The following is a 14,158-nucleotide window of genomic DNA, read 5'->3' on the forward strand; positions in this document are numbered from 1 at the left end:
AACTATAGTCAAACTAAATGCAAAAGGCAAAGAAATAGCTCAAACAAGTAACCATATAAATGGTGCATCAGAACTTTAATTAATTTGATTGTCTTCCATAGCAAAAGGATATATAACTAAGGGACACTGTTACATGAAAAGAGAAAAAAAAAAAAACCTACAAATGTTAAAAAGAACAGCAGTTATGTAGTTGTAGGAAAAATAGTATTGATTAAGAGTTACAAGTATTAAAAGTTAGCATAAAAAAAATTATCGTTGAATTAGCAGAATAATATTGTTGTTGAGTGCTTATGGACCAAATATTGAATTCCCAATTAATAATTAGTTGGCATCATTATATTTGTCATAAATTATCCCCCCTTATCAATATTAGATAATTAGATGTCAAAAAAATAAAACAGGTATAAGTCAGGATAGAATTTACTGTGACGGTTATGCCAATGTCCGAATGATCTTAGTACTAACTAGCATGAGAAATTGCATATATCCATTTAAAGTTCATACAACCAAAGAAGCACACCAATAGTTGAAGTGTTACTGGAATTGAGGAGAGATTTTCTTACCACGCAATGATATTAGCCGTGTTTTTTTTTTTACATTAACTACTTCAGTTAGAGCTACTCATTTTGGTCTTTGCTTTTCTTTTAATTAGATTGCTAAATCCGAAGTTGATCGATGGTAATATATCCAGTTGGAAAGCAAAACGAACTAAATACAAAAATTCCAGGCATGAAAATATATTAAGTAAATATGTGGATGCATATTTTGGAACAAGACGAGGAGGCGTTCCAACTGGTATATACACAGTATTGCAGACAAAAAGCTTAGCTACATGCCGATGTGATTAACTAGATTAATAGTGACGAATGCATAATACTCTTTTACACAAGATTTATACTGACAAAATCAAATGAGTAACATGTCAAACGAATTGAGTTGCCACTGATATTGAATTCAACAATTGCATTTAATTCGTTATGGGATGAGGAGGAGTTGAGAAGTAAAGAGTGTGCTTTAACTGTTTTAAATATTTAAGTGCAAAAACAGAAAATTGATCAGTTATGTATTCGCTTTATCTGCAGCGGCGTCAATTTTGTACTCAAGAACTAGTGTCTAATTATCCACTCATGGATCTTCACAATCCAATTCCACATAAAGCAAGTTAACAACTGACACTACCAAATCTCATTTTCTGATACAGAAGTCAACGTGTTTACAGCAGAATAATTTATCCTTCCAATATGCTGACTATCTAATATCTAACACTCGTAAGCAAATCCTTCTGGCATATTGCTAAAAGCCTGCATTGTATTGCTGACCACATCGAGAAGTTGCAAGTATTCATCAGCACCATCAACTAGACACTGCAATTCCATAAGCAACTAGTGAGAATTGAACCCAAAATAGGCAAATTGCGTTTCAGTGAAATTTAGAAGTTCTTAAAAGTTAAAAATGCCAAAAAGAAAATGTGGTAAAATCATGTCCAGGAACAGTAAATGGGAAAGGGGGAGTATTGTGTATAATTAATTCCCTAAGAGTCGTAAGTAACCTTATCAGCTTCACCCAACTTCTTGGATATTCTTGCTTTCTGTTCATCTGATATATCATTGTCTTCAACAATGGCTTCAAATAACTGGAAAAATAAAAAGAAAAGCAAAACTCAAATAAGTAAAATAGTAGAAGTCTTAATTGAACTGGCCCAATAAAACAGAAACAACCAAATAAAGACCTGAGTAAGCATTTGAGAAGCTGGATATCCCTCTGCAATGAAATTGTTGACTTCCTTGTTTGCGAGATCAAAATTACCACTTCTGCAAGCTTGAAGAACTGCCTGCACAACTTTTTCTGGAACAACCTGATATATTGATTGGGATTTTAGAAAGCCCAGATAAACAGGAATGGGAGAAAAAGAAGAGGCCATCTAGTACATAGTTACCAGAAATGATGCAAAAAAACAACAAATTGAATTGAAAACTAGTTAATGATGCAAAAAATCGGCACACAGCTTGAAGAGAAGACCCCAAATAAGAGGTCACTTCAAAGAATATATGCAATTTTGACCTCCAATGCTTCACAAAAATAGCATATAGAATAGACTGCAAATTGTGAACTTATATAACAAGAAACCACACTATTAGGAGAAGTTAAAAACCCCTTATCTAGATACTTAAAAAGCAAGAGTGAAAATCACATGATTAACGTAAAGCCAAAATTGTAATTCCAAATCCTTGTCTTTCAGCCAATAATTATGTCAATCAATCCTCAGCCCAATGTGAATACATACAAACAACGTACAAAATAATGTCATAACCAACTTTATTGTATTAAATTGTTGTCTTTGAAAATAGAAACAGAAGTCGCAGGAAGGTACTGCAACAACCTACCCCAGACACAGAAATCAGATTCTCTGAAGAAATTGAAGATCCAAATAAGCGAGCTGCAGACTGCAATTTTAAATACCAAGTTAGTTGAAAAAAATAAATAGGCACACAATTCCTCTATTTTCAGTAGGACTGCCTTGATTGAATTTAAAAAGTCAATTTACATTTCCTGGTGATAGCATTGTGTTATGTGTATTAAATAATAGCACACAAGATAATTCCATTTTATAGTTTATGCTAATAAATTAGTTATGCATGAAGTGAAAGCAACGTCTACATGGAAACCAACAGGAAGGAAAGCCAGAAAAATATTTTTTAAAGGATAGGACAGGTTGCAAATAAATACCCAAACCACAACACATCTATGCTCTACCAAGTTTCAATAGAAAATCTTAACTAGAGGCTCTCCTCTCTTATCAACCTGGTGTTAATATACTCTCCACAGCATCTTTCCATTGAATTTTATTCTTATGCCATTACTAGAAAAGCATGAAGATGAAAGCATACGTTCCTACAATCAAACAAATATTATTTATAGCGCAGGCTCTCCTATCTTATCAGCAGGGAACTTTTGACCTCATCACCGCATCAACTTTCCATTGATGTTAATCGTTGATTCAGTACTAGATATAAATAAAAATGGAAAACATGTCCTAAAAATCAGACAGCATGCAACTGTAAAACAATATTTTTAAGAAAAATAACAGTTTTTCTTGTAACAATTATTCCCTAAGAAACAGCACAGAATTAACACACTTGGAATGTTACTCATTAGTCTGGTGGAGTCAAGCAGAATATGTTAAAAGCGTCACATTCAAAGATTACATTATTTGATGTGAAGAGGTTCAGTTAAATTACACATGAAAACTATAAGAAAATAGAAATCATATAACTTAATTGTTTGAAAATTGAGTGTGTTGATCAGGAAATGCCGCTCACCTGCAAGTATGTGATTGCCCGGCGAAGATCTCCTTGAGAAACAGAACTAAGGGTTGAAAGAGCCTATGGAATCAAAGGCATGAAAAATAATCCATTATGATGTAACAAAACCTCTATAGATAAAAGACTGAACATTAAGAATAATACTACATTGTGTGAGAACTAACATGCTTGGTTGGAGAGAAATAGAGGAGAGGGGAGTTGAAGAGGGATTTTATTAAAACTTTTTTGTTTGATTCAAATTCTAAGAGGGGGTGGATTGGGAATGGAGGGGAGCCAAATCCCTCATTCAATTTTTGCTCCCCTCCAATATTGGGGAGATTTGGAGGGGAAGATAAGTCATTTAAAACATTTTAAATGTATTGGCAAAAATAATCCTATTTACACTTGGGAACCCAAAATAACAAGGAAATGAAGGTAAATTAATTTTTAAAAAGTCTCCCCTCCCCTTGTGAACCAAACAAGAAACAAGTTGCTTATCCTCTTTATTGATATCCCTCCCCTCCCTTCCTCTTAACTAAACAGAGTATCTAATCAAAATCCCTCCTCTTCCTTCCCTTCCCCTCCACTGAACTAAACAGCCCATAAGGTTCTCACCTCAGCATCAAGACAGAGTTCCTCTTCTTTGCATATGTACAAAATCCGGCTGCTCATGATTTCTTCTGACAATGGTTTGAACCTGAATTTTGCACATCTTGAAGCAAGTGGTTCTATAATCCTATGGAAAAAAATGACAACCATATAATGTATGAAGTCAATGTGTTCTATCCTTGGAAACCATTAACAAGAACAAAAGGAAAAGGACTGTAACAATATATCACATTAACATGGCGTTTGATACCAAAGCAACTTTTCATACATGGGAATCATGATTCCTGATCAATATGAATCTTGAGAATTATGATTCACACAAACGATAAGTTTTATTTGGTTGATCAAATATATTACCAGAAATACTTATACAAGTTTTCTATAATTCAAAGAATAATGTCATTTTTACAAAATTCTTACCACATTAAGTGATTTAATAACAATAACATGATATTCTTTTTTCCATTAAGACTTTCCTTTTAACTAAAGAAAGTTAGATTTTCTTCTCCGTAAATGTCCATTCAAAGGAAATGGTGCTGCCTGAAAAATTAAATTTTAAAAGGTTATATAAACTTCCAATCCTTGGACATAGGGATGGCAAATGAACCCGTATGTGCGGGCATTATTCAAACCTATCCCGATTTTGAAAAGAAATCCTCGCATTAACTACAGTACGGGTATGGATAATACCCAATTTATTAAATTGGGGATGAGAATGGATATGTACATATCTGCCCCGTTTTTTTTTCATACATTTCCCAGTACTCATCCATGTCCTCATACTCATCCTCATTTTAAATTACTAAAACACTTTTAATTTATTAGGTAATTTAAAAAACTTATATTAAGTTTTCTTAGTTTTGTAACTTATTTCTAGGTCTTACATTTGGTCATTTTTACTCTTTTCTATAATTATTTGACCTTTATTCAATTGTTATTTAATACTCTAATTGGATATTTATACAATTATAATTTTTTTTCTTGATATTTGACATTAGAGAAAATAAAATGCATATCCTATTAATATTTAATACTTGATAATATCATGTTTCCTTTAATGTGATTTTTATTTTTTATAAAAAAAATATTTAATTAAAATGTGTGTTAGAGATCTCACATTAACTAGAGATTAGAGCATTTCTTAACATGGTATCAAAATCATTTCGAATTTATCCTAGCGAGAGTTTCCTATGCCTATCGTGTCACCCGCTATCGAGCTGCTATCAGACCATCCATAAATATAAATATATAGTCCCACGCACGAGTTGATAGTTTCAACGTGAGAAGGGTGTGTTGGATATCTCATGTCGACTAGACATTAGAGGTTTTCTTAATAATGTGAAACAATGTTATTCAAAACCAATTATGGTGAAAACTGACAGAGGAATTTCTAATCAATGCCACAACATGGCAATGGCAATGCGAGTTTGTCATGGCAGCCACTTTTTGCATCATGAGATACTAGCAGTGAACAAAGATGGCATAAAAGACGGAGAGAAGGAGGCTTGCAACGGCAACACAAGATCTAATGAGGTTGTGTGGTTGTTGCACGAGGTTTGATGAGGCTGTGGTGACAGTGGAAAATCAAGAAATTAGATGAGATGAGGTGTGGAGCAGCTTAGTTGGAAATGTTTTGTTGCTATTTTAAGTTTGAAATTTGTGGTGTATTTATATATTGAATTTCTTTTGACGCAATGCTTCTGCCATAACCCGTTATGGTTTTTGTTATAACTTCATAAAGGATTGATATTTTCCATTATCAAATCAAATATTGATAACACTAATGTGAAATAGCAAAGGGGCAAGTATGGGTTGGGTACAAGTATACACATGTTCCTTGATGGGCATGGGGATGAGACAAAAAATTCATAATTGTTGGATATAAGGATGGGAATGGGGATGAATGTTTACTTCAAGGATGGGATGAGATAGTAAAACCCGCACTTGTCCCGCGCCATTGCCATCCCTTTGGATAAAAAAAAAAGTCCTTTTACAATGCACCCGATAAGGTTTAATTACCATTTGGTACCTACAATTGCAACAACTTTCCATTTTAGTTGCTATAGTTTAAAACATTCTCTTCTGGTTCCTATAATTGCCATGTTTTTACCCTTTGGGTCATTGTTCTCTAAAGTCATACAACGACATTTCAGATTAATGTTGATTAAATGAACCACATCTCATTCATTTCAAACAATGTTAGCCAACACTTGGCAAGGAGGACGAAAGGGTAAATAGATGCAAATACAGGGACCAAAATTAGATGTTTTAGGTTATAAGGGCTAAAAGGGGAACTGTTGCAACAATAGGGACCAAAAGAATAATTAAAACTTCATTAGCATTACATGTCAAAATTGATGGAAATCATGGTCATGGTATCTTATGGACATATCTATTATAATTTTGTAGTTAAAGTTATTTATTTAGGTGCTTTAAACCTTAGGCTTAGACTTGTTTTATTCCTTGATGTTGGTTGTTATTAATGTGTTCATCTCTCAAACTCATTTTTTTGTCATTAATTATGAATTTATTCAATTTAGGAGTTCTTATCTTATTTTTCAGCATATATATGTGTGGTATAAAACTTATGTTATGCGTATCATAAAGCTTCAAAATAGCATTGTCCTATAACTCGCTATAGCGTTTTTGGAGCCAACCACTCCATGGCACTATTTGGATTAATTACTTTCATCATGGTGACTATAATACTCATTAGCTCCTTAAAGATATGAGAATACCAAATTAAACAGTACATATTAGCATGGAAGACAAGATACCTGCTCACATAGTTGCATATAAAAAAGAACCTTGTAACTTTAGAGTAAGTTTCCATCGTACGCCTCAGGGCATTCTGTACAGCAATTGAAGGTGGTGTGAAACCAGAACACTTTGAGACAGCAACGTTAGAAATGAAAAACATAACAAACATGCCTGAGCATCTTCTGTCATTGAATCAGCCTCATCTAGAACAATAATCTTAAATGGTGGACAAGGATGACCCCTGCAATATCAAAACACCATAACAGGGAGGAAGTTATTCAAATCTTACAAGCAGAGAAAGGAGGGGGAAAGGATTTTAAGAGAATTAGATTTCCCATACTTCCTACGCTTGTTAGTACCAACAGCCACAGCAGCAAAATCTTTTATCTTTGTACGAACAACATTAATCCCTCTATCATCACTTGCATTCAGCTCCAGCACCCTGGACTTATATAGCTCAGGCCTGTAATATATAGTTGTTAGAAATTAAATTACATGTGCCATTGTGTCCATCAGCACAACAGATTAGCTTAAGGAAGAAAACGGAAGCATTTTTTACTACCAATGAATCCCAACTCATAAAACAAACAAAATTGACATTTTGATAAATTCAACCCTCAAAATGATCCTCTACTGCGTAACATTAGGTCTTTCATTACTAACAGTTGATAAAAAAATATTCCTGGTAAAATTATTACCGTAAGTTGCTATTAAAGTGATGCACAATTTGCATAGTCTTTGGATCTCTATGACTCAACATGTCAAGAATTCAAAGGTAGTTATATAAATTTTGTGAAAATATTTGAACTTAAGGTATTCCTTAAATTAGATTTGATTTCCTTTTTACTCAGTAAATGATTTCATGGTGAAACTGACTAACAAAGGTTTATTGAAATACTCTTAAGAGTGTAAAGCATATATTAAGAGAAAGTTTTAACAGATAGTTCATATCACTTTGGTTTCCATTACAAGTAGTCAATCTTGGATTCTTGATTAGATATTATTTAGCAGCTCTGTTTATTTTGATCTACAGAGCAACCAAAGCTGGTAGTTGTTAGATAGAGCTGCTTAAGGTCTCTTGATCACAAGAAATTGGCATAACAGTTAGAAATAAACAAGCGCTCTTCTAATTGTGAAAATAAAACTAAAGAGGGATACCCAAAAAGCTGGTGGGCAATTGCAAGAGCAGTAGTTGTTTTTCCAGTGCCGGGAGGACCATAGAAGAGCATGTGGGGGCACTGCAATACAAGATTAGCTTGATTCAATGAGGAAGAGGAGGAGGAGGAAAGGGAAAAGTAGGTATTTGAAAAGGATAATTACACTTCCAGTTTCAAGGGTATTTGTTAGCACTCGAACAACTTCTTCTTGGTGGGCAACATCTTTCACTTTCCTTGGTCGGTTGGGTTACAACATTCAAAATTAGATTTGTACAAAATAAAATATAGAAATAATTGAAAGAGAACTTATGTTACTATTTCTCGACCCATTGCTGAGAGCTCTGCATGACTGAGGCCGTCTTATTTTCACACACTATTAAAAAGAAAAAAGAAAAAGTTTTAAAACAGCATATATCAAGGCAATAACATACCAACACAGTATCATATCAGGGAATGAAACGTACAGATAACTACTAGGAAGTTGCATATCATAATATAGAAAAATGAGGTATGTTAATGATAGATTGATAACAGTTACTATCTTCATTTGGTGTATTAGAACTTAAAACCAGACCCAGTTATGAGAAACCTGATGCTAAGCCTACCAATAGGAAACTTAAGTTGTTTGTAACATAAATGAAAGCAATAGAATATGGATACATAAGATAGTGCATAATAGAATGTGACTTCTATCACTTCTTAAAATATCTTATAATATTTTGAGTGTATCTGATGTACTTAGAGGAAAATCACACATGCAGAAAGTATAAACAGATGGAGTCTGACTTTTAAACTATTTAAAGAGAAACATGGTGAAAAGAGCAGTATGAAAGATGGACTGAAGAAAAATATAGCCACAACAAAATTTCATAACCTTGCATTGCATATTCTGAAATAGATGTCCAAACAAACAAACACATCACTGAACATAAGAACTGAACAGAAACATATCAGTGACAGTGAACACCACACATCAACCACACAAAAAAAACTATGGAGTCAAAAAACAAAAATGGAAGACCCTTGATTCAAGTATTCTTGCCACAGAACAAATGAAATTGCAGAGGGAAGCAAAACAAATCAGTCCAAAACCCTTCAGATTGAAAACAACCCCAGACACCAAACACCTGACATTTATATGTTGTTGTTCAAAATCCTTCCTTTTTCATACAGCCTAAATATGAAAATTCTGATCCCCAAGTTGAGCGCAAATAAATAGTTCTAACAGAAAACAGCTTTGTTATTTATTAAGCCGATATTCATGTTTCTTTTTCCTTTGGGCTTGTAGCTAGCTAGCTTCAACTCGAATTCCATATCGGTGAGAGAGAGAAAACTTACCAATTATCATAAATATATCATGTACTAACAAATATATAAACAAGCTGCAACTATGTAAGCTTATAAAAGGCAAGCATTAGCATATTTTCTACAAAATCAAATTAGAGCCCTTTTGTAACTGCTGTGTGCTACTAAACATGTGCCAATGCACCAAACAGTTGTAAAGGCAAGCACTGCGACAATGGATGAAAAAGAAAAAAACATACACTGATTAAAACATTCAAATAGGAAGATTACGAGAATGAGAGAAGAATAAAATACAGATTATATGACTGAAATGGAACACTTCATAGGAAGGTCGATAGTAAGTATCACAATTGCGAGTCTGGAGATGAAGGGTGAAATAATTTGGGATTATGATAGTAAATGGAGGAAAGAGTTTAGGGAGTGAGGGTTTTCTGTTCTTCTTTAGGGTTTAGGTCCCAATTATTTGTGTAAGGAAGGAACATGTTGCGAGAGTATTTTTCCCGCCAGGAAAATTTCATCTAATAGAAAAAAAATGGATTAAGACCCTTTTAAATTATAAATTAATAAGTTTCATTTTATTTTTAGTTCTTCAAATTTAACATAAACTTTTGAAATTATTTTAAAAAAATAAATATTTAAAATTTATTGATTTCAGAAAGAGGGTTTCTTTTACACTCCTATATTTTTTTCTCCAACCCTACATCTTCTAAAATATCCAAATTATTCTTAATAATTTTAAATGATTATAAAATAGGATGTTCGGTCAAAGAAAATAGTCTTTAGAAAAGGAAATCTGAAAGACAACAAGATCATTCTGAAATACTCTTTCTAGGATACATTTATTGATTTCCAAAATGGAAAAAATATTTAAAATGGTTAGCCTTTTCAGAAACAGGTTAAGGACTACCTGGACTACCTTTTTGGAATATATGCACCTTCTCATTTCATTACAGATTTATCATTTACACAAATATTATAGATTAAAAATTCCGAAAGCAACAGAGAAATGAATCTTACCTTTCTTCTTCGACAAACAACGTTTCCAAAACCATCCACTAACCATCGCACAGAAAAGAAGCACACATGTTTGTTTATATTTACTGAGAACCCACGCACTAAAATCACCAAAATCGCCCAGAATACTCATTGCGGCTTGCTCTGAGCAGTGACAACGAAAATGACAGAGAAGAAAGAAATGTTTGTTTAGGTTCTTAAAACCTCTTAGGGTTAATTTTGTCAATTCACATTTCTGATGGGATGGTGAGTACAGTAAAAAAATATTTTTAATAATTCTTGACATTAATTAATAATAAATTATTTTATTTATGCATTTTCCCATTTCATTCTACATTTATCATTTACACAAATATTATGGATTAAAAATTTCGAAAGCAACACATAAATGAATCTTACCTTTCTTCTTCGACGAACAACGTTTCCAAAACCATCCACTAACCATCGCACAGAAAAGAAGCACACATGTTTGTCTATATTTACTGAGAACCCACGCACTAAAATCACCAAAATCGCCCAGAATACTCATTGCGGCTTGCTCTGAGCAGTGACAACGAAAATGATAGAGAAGAAAGAAATGTTTGTTTAGGTTCTTAAAACCTCTTAGGGTTAATTTTGTCAATTCACATTTCTGATGGGATGGTGAGTACAGTAAAAAAACATTTTTAATAATTCTTGACATTAATTAATAATAAATTATTTTTTTTATGCATTTTCCCATTTCATTCTACATTTATCATTTACACAAATATTATGGATTAAAAATTTCGAAAGCAACACATAAATGAATCTTACCTTTCTTCTTCGACGAACAACGTTTCCAAAACCATCCACTAACCATCGCACAGAAAAGAAGCACACATGTTTGTTTATATTTACTGAGAACCCACGCACTAAAATCACCAAAATCGCCCAGAATACTCATTGCGGCTTGCTCTGAGCAGTGACAACGAAAATGACAGAGAAGAAAGAAATGTTTGTTTAGGTTCTTAAAACCTCTTAGGGTTAATTTTGTCAATTCACATTTCTGATGGGATGGTGAGTACAGTAAAAAAATATTTTTAATAATTCTTGACATTAATTAATAATAAATTATTTTATTTATGCATTTTTCCATTTCATTCTACATTTATCATTTACACAAATATTATGGATTAAAAATTCCGAAAGCAACACAAAAATGAATCTTACCTTTCTTCTTCGACTAACAACGTTTCCAAAACCATCCACTAACCATCGCACAGAAAAGAAGCACACATGTTTGTTTATATTTACTGAGAACCCATGCACTAAAATCACCAAAATCGCCCAGAATACTCATTGCGGCTTGCTCTGAGCAGTGACAACGAAAATGACAGAGAAGAAAAAAATGTTTGTTTAGGTTCTTAAAACCTCTTAGGGTTAATTTTGTCAATTCACATTTCTGATGGGATGGTGAGTACAGTAAAAAAAATATTTTTAATAATTCTTGACATTAATCAATAATAAATTATTTTAAAAATAAAAATCATATATTTTATATTAGAAGAATTAAAATATTTCTTTAAATACTAGGAACGAATATCACATTATCTTAAATTTTAGGAATTAAATACAATGAATTACTAAGTGCAATCTAATTGAACCGAAAAAATATTATAAAAAAAAATCAAAGAAGAATAAAACCATAATCTAATACTTGATATAGTAAACTTCTTTTAAAAATTATGTAAAACTATATATCTTGTTTAGATAAGTAAAAGTAGATACTTGAATAACCTGGTGAGTGTACTACTAATTAAACTTTCAAACATGATTTAAGTGATTTAAGGCTAATGAAAGTTTTTCATAGTTAATTGGGGACAAGTTTTCACCTAACCAAATTAAGAAAATAATAATAATAAGTTTTCTCAGTGTACATGATAGCTGTAGCAGCAATATGCAATTCAAATTGGTAGACAACTCAAGTGTCAAAATGGTCAATATTTACTAGATTGAAACGAACCAAATAAAAGAGAGCACAACAACACCATTTTGAATGATATTTTTTGAATTTTCCTAAATTTACTCATACACACATGAGTATATAAGTTAGTATTCTTCAAGTGTAAATGGTTTATGTGTAGCATCAAAAGATGAAGAAAAAGATGTGATTTTTTTTGTGTATTGTAAAAAATCATGAATACAAGGCCGACTTTGCAATTTAATAAAATTAAAATTAAATAGTTTTTCTTATATTTGGATAGATTTTATTTTAGTCCACTATTCCTAGAGTTTTTTTATTTGGTCTCCGTTAATAACGATGAAGTGATGTAATAAAGACAAAATATCTATAATAAGATATGAACGGAGAATTTAGTATATAAAGTCATTTTTTCAATAGTATCTATTGGATGTGGAATATACTATTTAACAGTGATATATTAATTCTATCTTCTATTTAATATTAAGTAATTTTTCAAAGTTTATATTATACTTATTAAATTATTTTTTATCACATCAACTTTAGTTATCACATATTTATCATAAGGAGGTTAATTGAGAATTTTAAAAAAATAATATTATATATAAAATTAATATTCAATTTAATATAATAAGTTTTTTAAAAACAATGTTAATATTTTTTTTTTAAATGTTCAATTACGTTCATTCCACACTGTACAAATTAATGTTATTGTGTATGTGACATCATCAATAATTATCATGTTTTATGAAAATGTAATAACCATTAAACTTTATTAAAAAAATCAAAATTAAATTTTTAAAAATAATTATATTAAATTAAATATTATCCTAAATATATTATTTTGATTGGTATGAATAATTACCACCTCTTCTCGAGAGACTCTTAGTCCTCTTGTTTCGTAGTGATAGTGTTTTTTTTTTTTTTTTTTTTTTTTTATGGTAGTGATTGTGTAATTTACTTTCTCTTTTCTACTTCTCCTTCTCTTTGTTGACTCTTATTTGCTTATTTTCATTTTTTTTTGCCTTCTTATTTTACATGTGATTTTTCCATAAGTTATTATTAGCACCTTTTCGATGTCAAGAGCAATATCTAAGAGATTTCAATTTTAACAAATAAAAATATTCTGTCATTTTAGTTCTTTATCCTCAGGCTCCTTATCCACTCACATTCATCATTTCATACTGTGAATATTTATATCACATGTCACTTGTTAACAATTTAATTTAATAAGATAACACATTCACTTATTTTAAATAAATTATGATTAATTAAAAAAATTTAAAGAATATAAAACTACATTGAAATAAACGTCCATGCAAAAAGATATATATTTGACTTAAAAAATAAAAAATACACTATAAAAATATTTAATTTTAATAGAGGTTTGTTAAGTGAGACAGATTTTGAAGATTTTTTTTAAAAAAATTATGATTTTTTATTTATTTTCTTCTAAAATTTCATTGTTTTATGAGAGTATAACTTTTAAGTGTTTCAGGCATACTCTTGCTATCTTCATCTTTTAATCTCACTCACACATACAATTTCTTCTTCGCCTGACAGTATTTTTCTTAAATGTTAGAAAATGTGTTGATTTAAGTTTGAAATATGAGACTTTCATATATTAAGACCCAAGCAACGAGAGAGAACCAAAATAAAAAGTGATTCCTTGTATTAAGGTGTAAGGCAACTATAATTAGATTCCATGAGAAAATTGGTGGTTTTTTTCTTAAAAGATAATAATTGTCTATTAAATTATAATTTCAATTAGTGAAATTTTAATTGCTGTTTATAGGTCGTGTGTTGCATTATATTTTGACACCTTTTCTATTATTTTAGACTACATTAGACAGTGAGTGTTCTGTGTACGAGTTTATATAATAAGGGAATTAAGGTGTGATCGCATCACACTAATAGAAACTAAATGTAATTTTTCAGCAATATTTCACATTCATGGTTGGTATTACTTAACTCCATAAAGAAAAACATTTTTTTGGGTGGTATAAAATTTATTGTCATGATTCAACTACTTAAGCTTTTCTATGAAGTAGAAGAGGGCAGTTTTTCAT

The 14,158-nt window shown here is 31.3% G+C and overlaps 1 protein-coding gene across 4 annotated transcripts; it reads right to left on the reverse strand.

Annotated features, from left to right (window-relative positions):
- Positions 1-1,036: 1,036 nt before the first annotated feature.
- Positions 1,037-10,607, reverse strand: LOC137821511 (replication factor C subunit 2-like). Of its 4 annotated transcripts, none has more exons than XM_068626136.1 (13): positions 10,547-10,607; positions 8,144-8,201; positions 7,992-8,070; positions 7,830-7,909; positions 7,012-7,134; positions 6,843-6,912; positions 6,689-6,762; positions 3,918-4,038; positions 3,321-3,383; positions 2,385-2,444; positions 1,730-1,855; positions 1,550-1,633; positions 1,037-1,364 (listed from the first exon to the last, which is right to left on the reverse strand). In XM_068626136.1, the coding sequence occupies exons 1-13, from the start codon at positions 10,590-10,592 to the stop codon at positions 1,260-1,262; spliced, it is 1,089 nt and encodes a 362-aa protein (XP_068482237.1). In that variant the 5' UTR covers positions 10,593-10,607; the 3' UTR covers positions 1,037-1,259. The 4 variants fall into 4 exon arrangements, with proteins under 4 accessions (XP_068482237.1, XP_068482238.1, XP_068482239.1 ...); XM_068626137.1 differs by lacking the exon at positions 10,547-10,607 and adding an exon at positions 10,151-10,211; XM_068626138.1 differs by lacking the exon at positions 10,547-10,607 and adding an exon at positions 9,428-9,653.
- Between the last annotated feature and the right edge of the window lie 3,551 nt (positions 10,608-14,158).

The sequence above is a fragment of the Phaseolus vulgaris genome, chromosome 9 (genome assembly GCF_000499845.2).
Source record: "Phaseolus vulgaris cultivar G19833 chromosome 9, P. vulgaris v2.0, whole genome shotgun sequence".
NCBI classification, from domain to species: domain Eukaryota; kingdom Viridiplantae; phylum Streptophyta; class Magnoliopsida; order Fabales; family Fabaceae; genus Phaseolus; species Phaseolus vulgaris.

Coding starts and splice junctions, on each gene's coding strand:
- LOC137821511 (XM_068626136.1), bottom strand. CDS start 10,592: ATGGTTAGTGGATGGTTTTGGAAACGTTGTTCGTCGAAGAAGAAAG. Junction 8,202..10,546: donor TTGTTCGTCGAAGAAGAAAG/GTAAGATTCATT, acceptor TCTTTTTAATAG/TGTGTGAAAATAAGACGGCC. Junction 7,910..7,991: donor ATACCCTTGAAACTGGAAGT/GTAATTATCCTT, acceptor CTTGTATTGCAG/TGCCCCCACATGCTCTTCTA.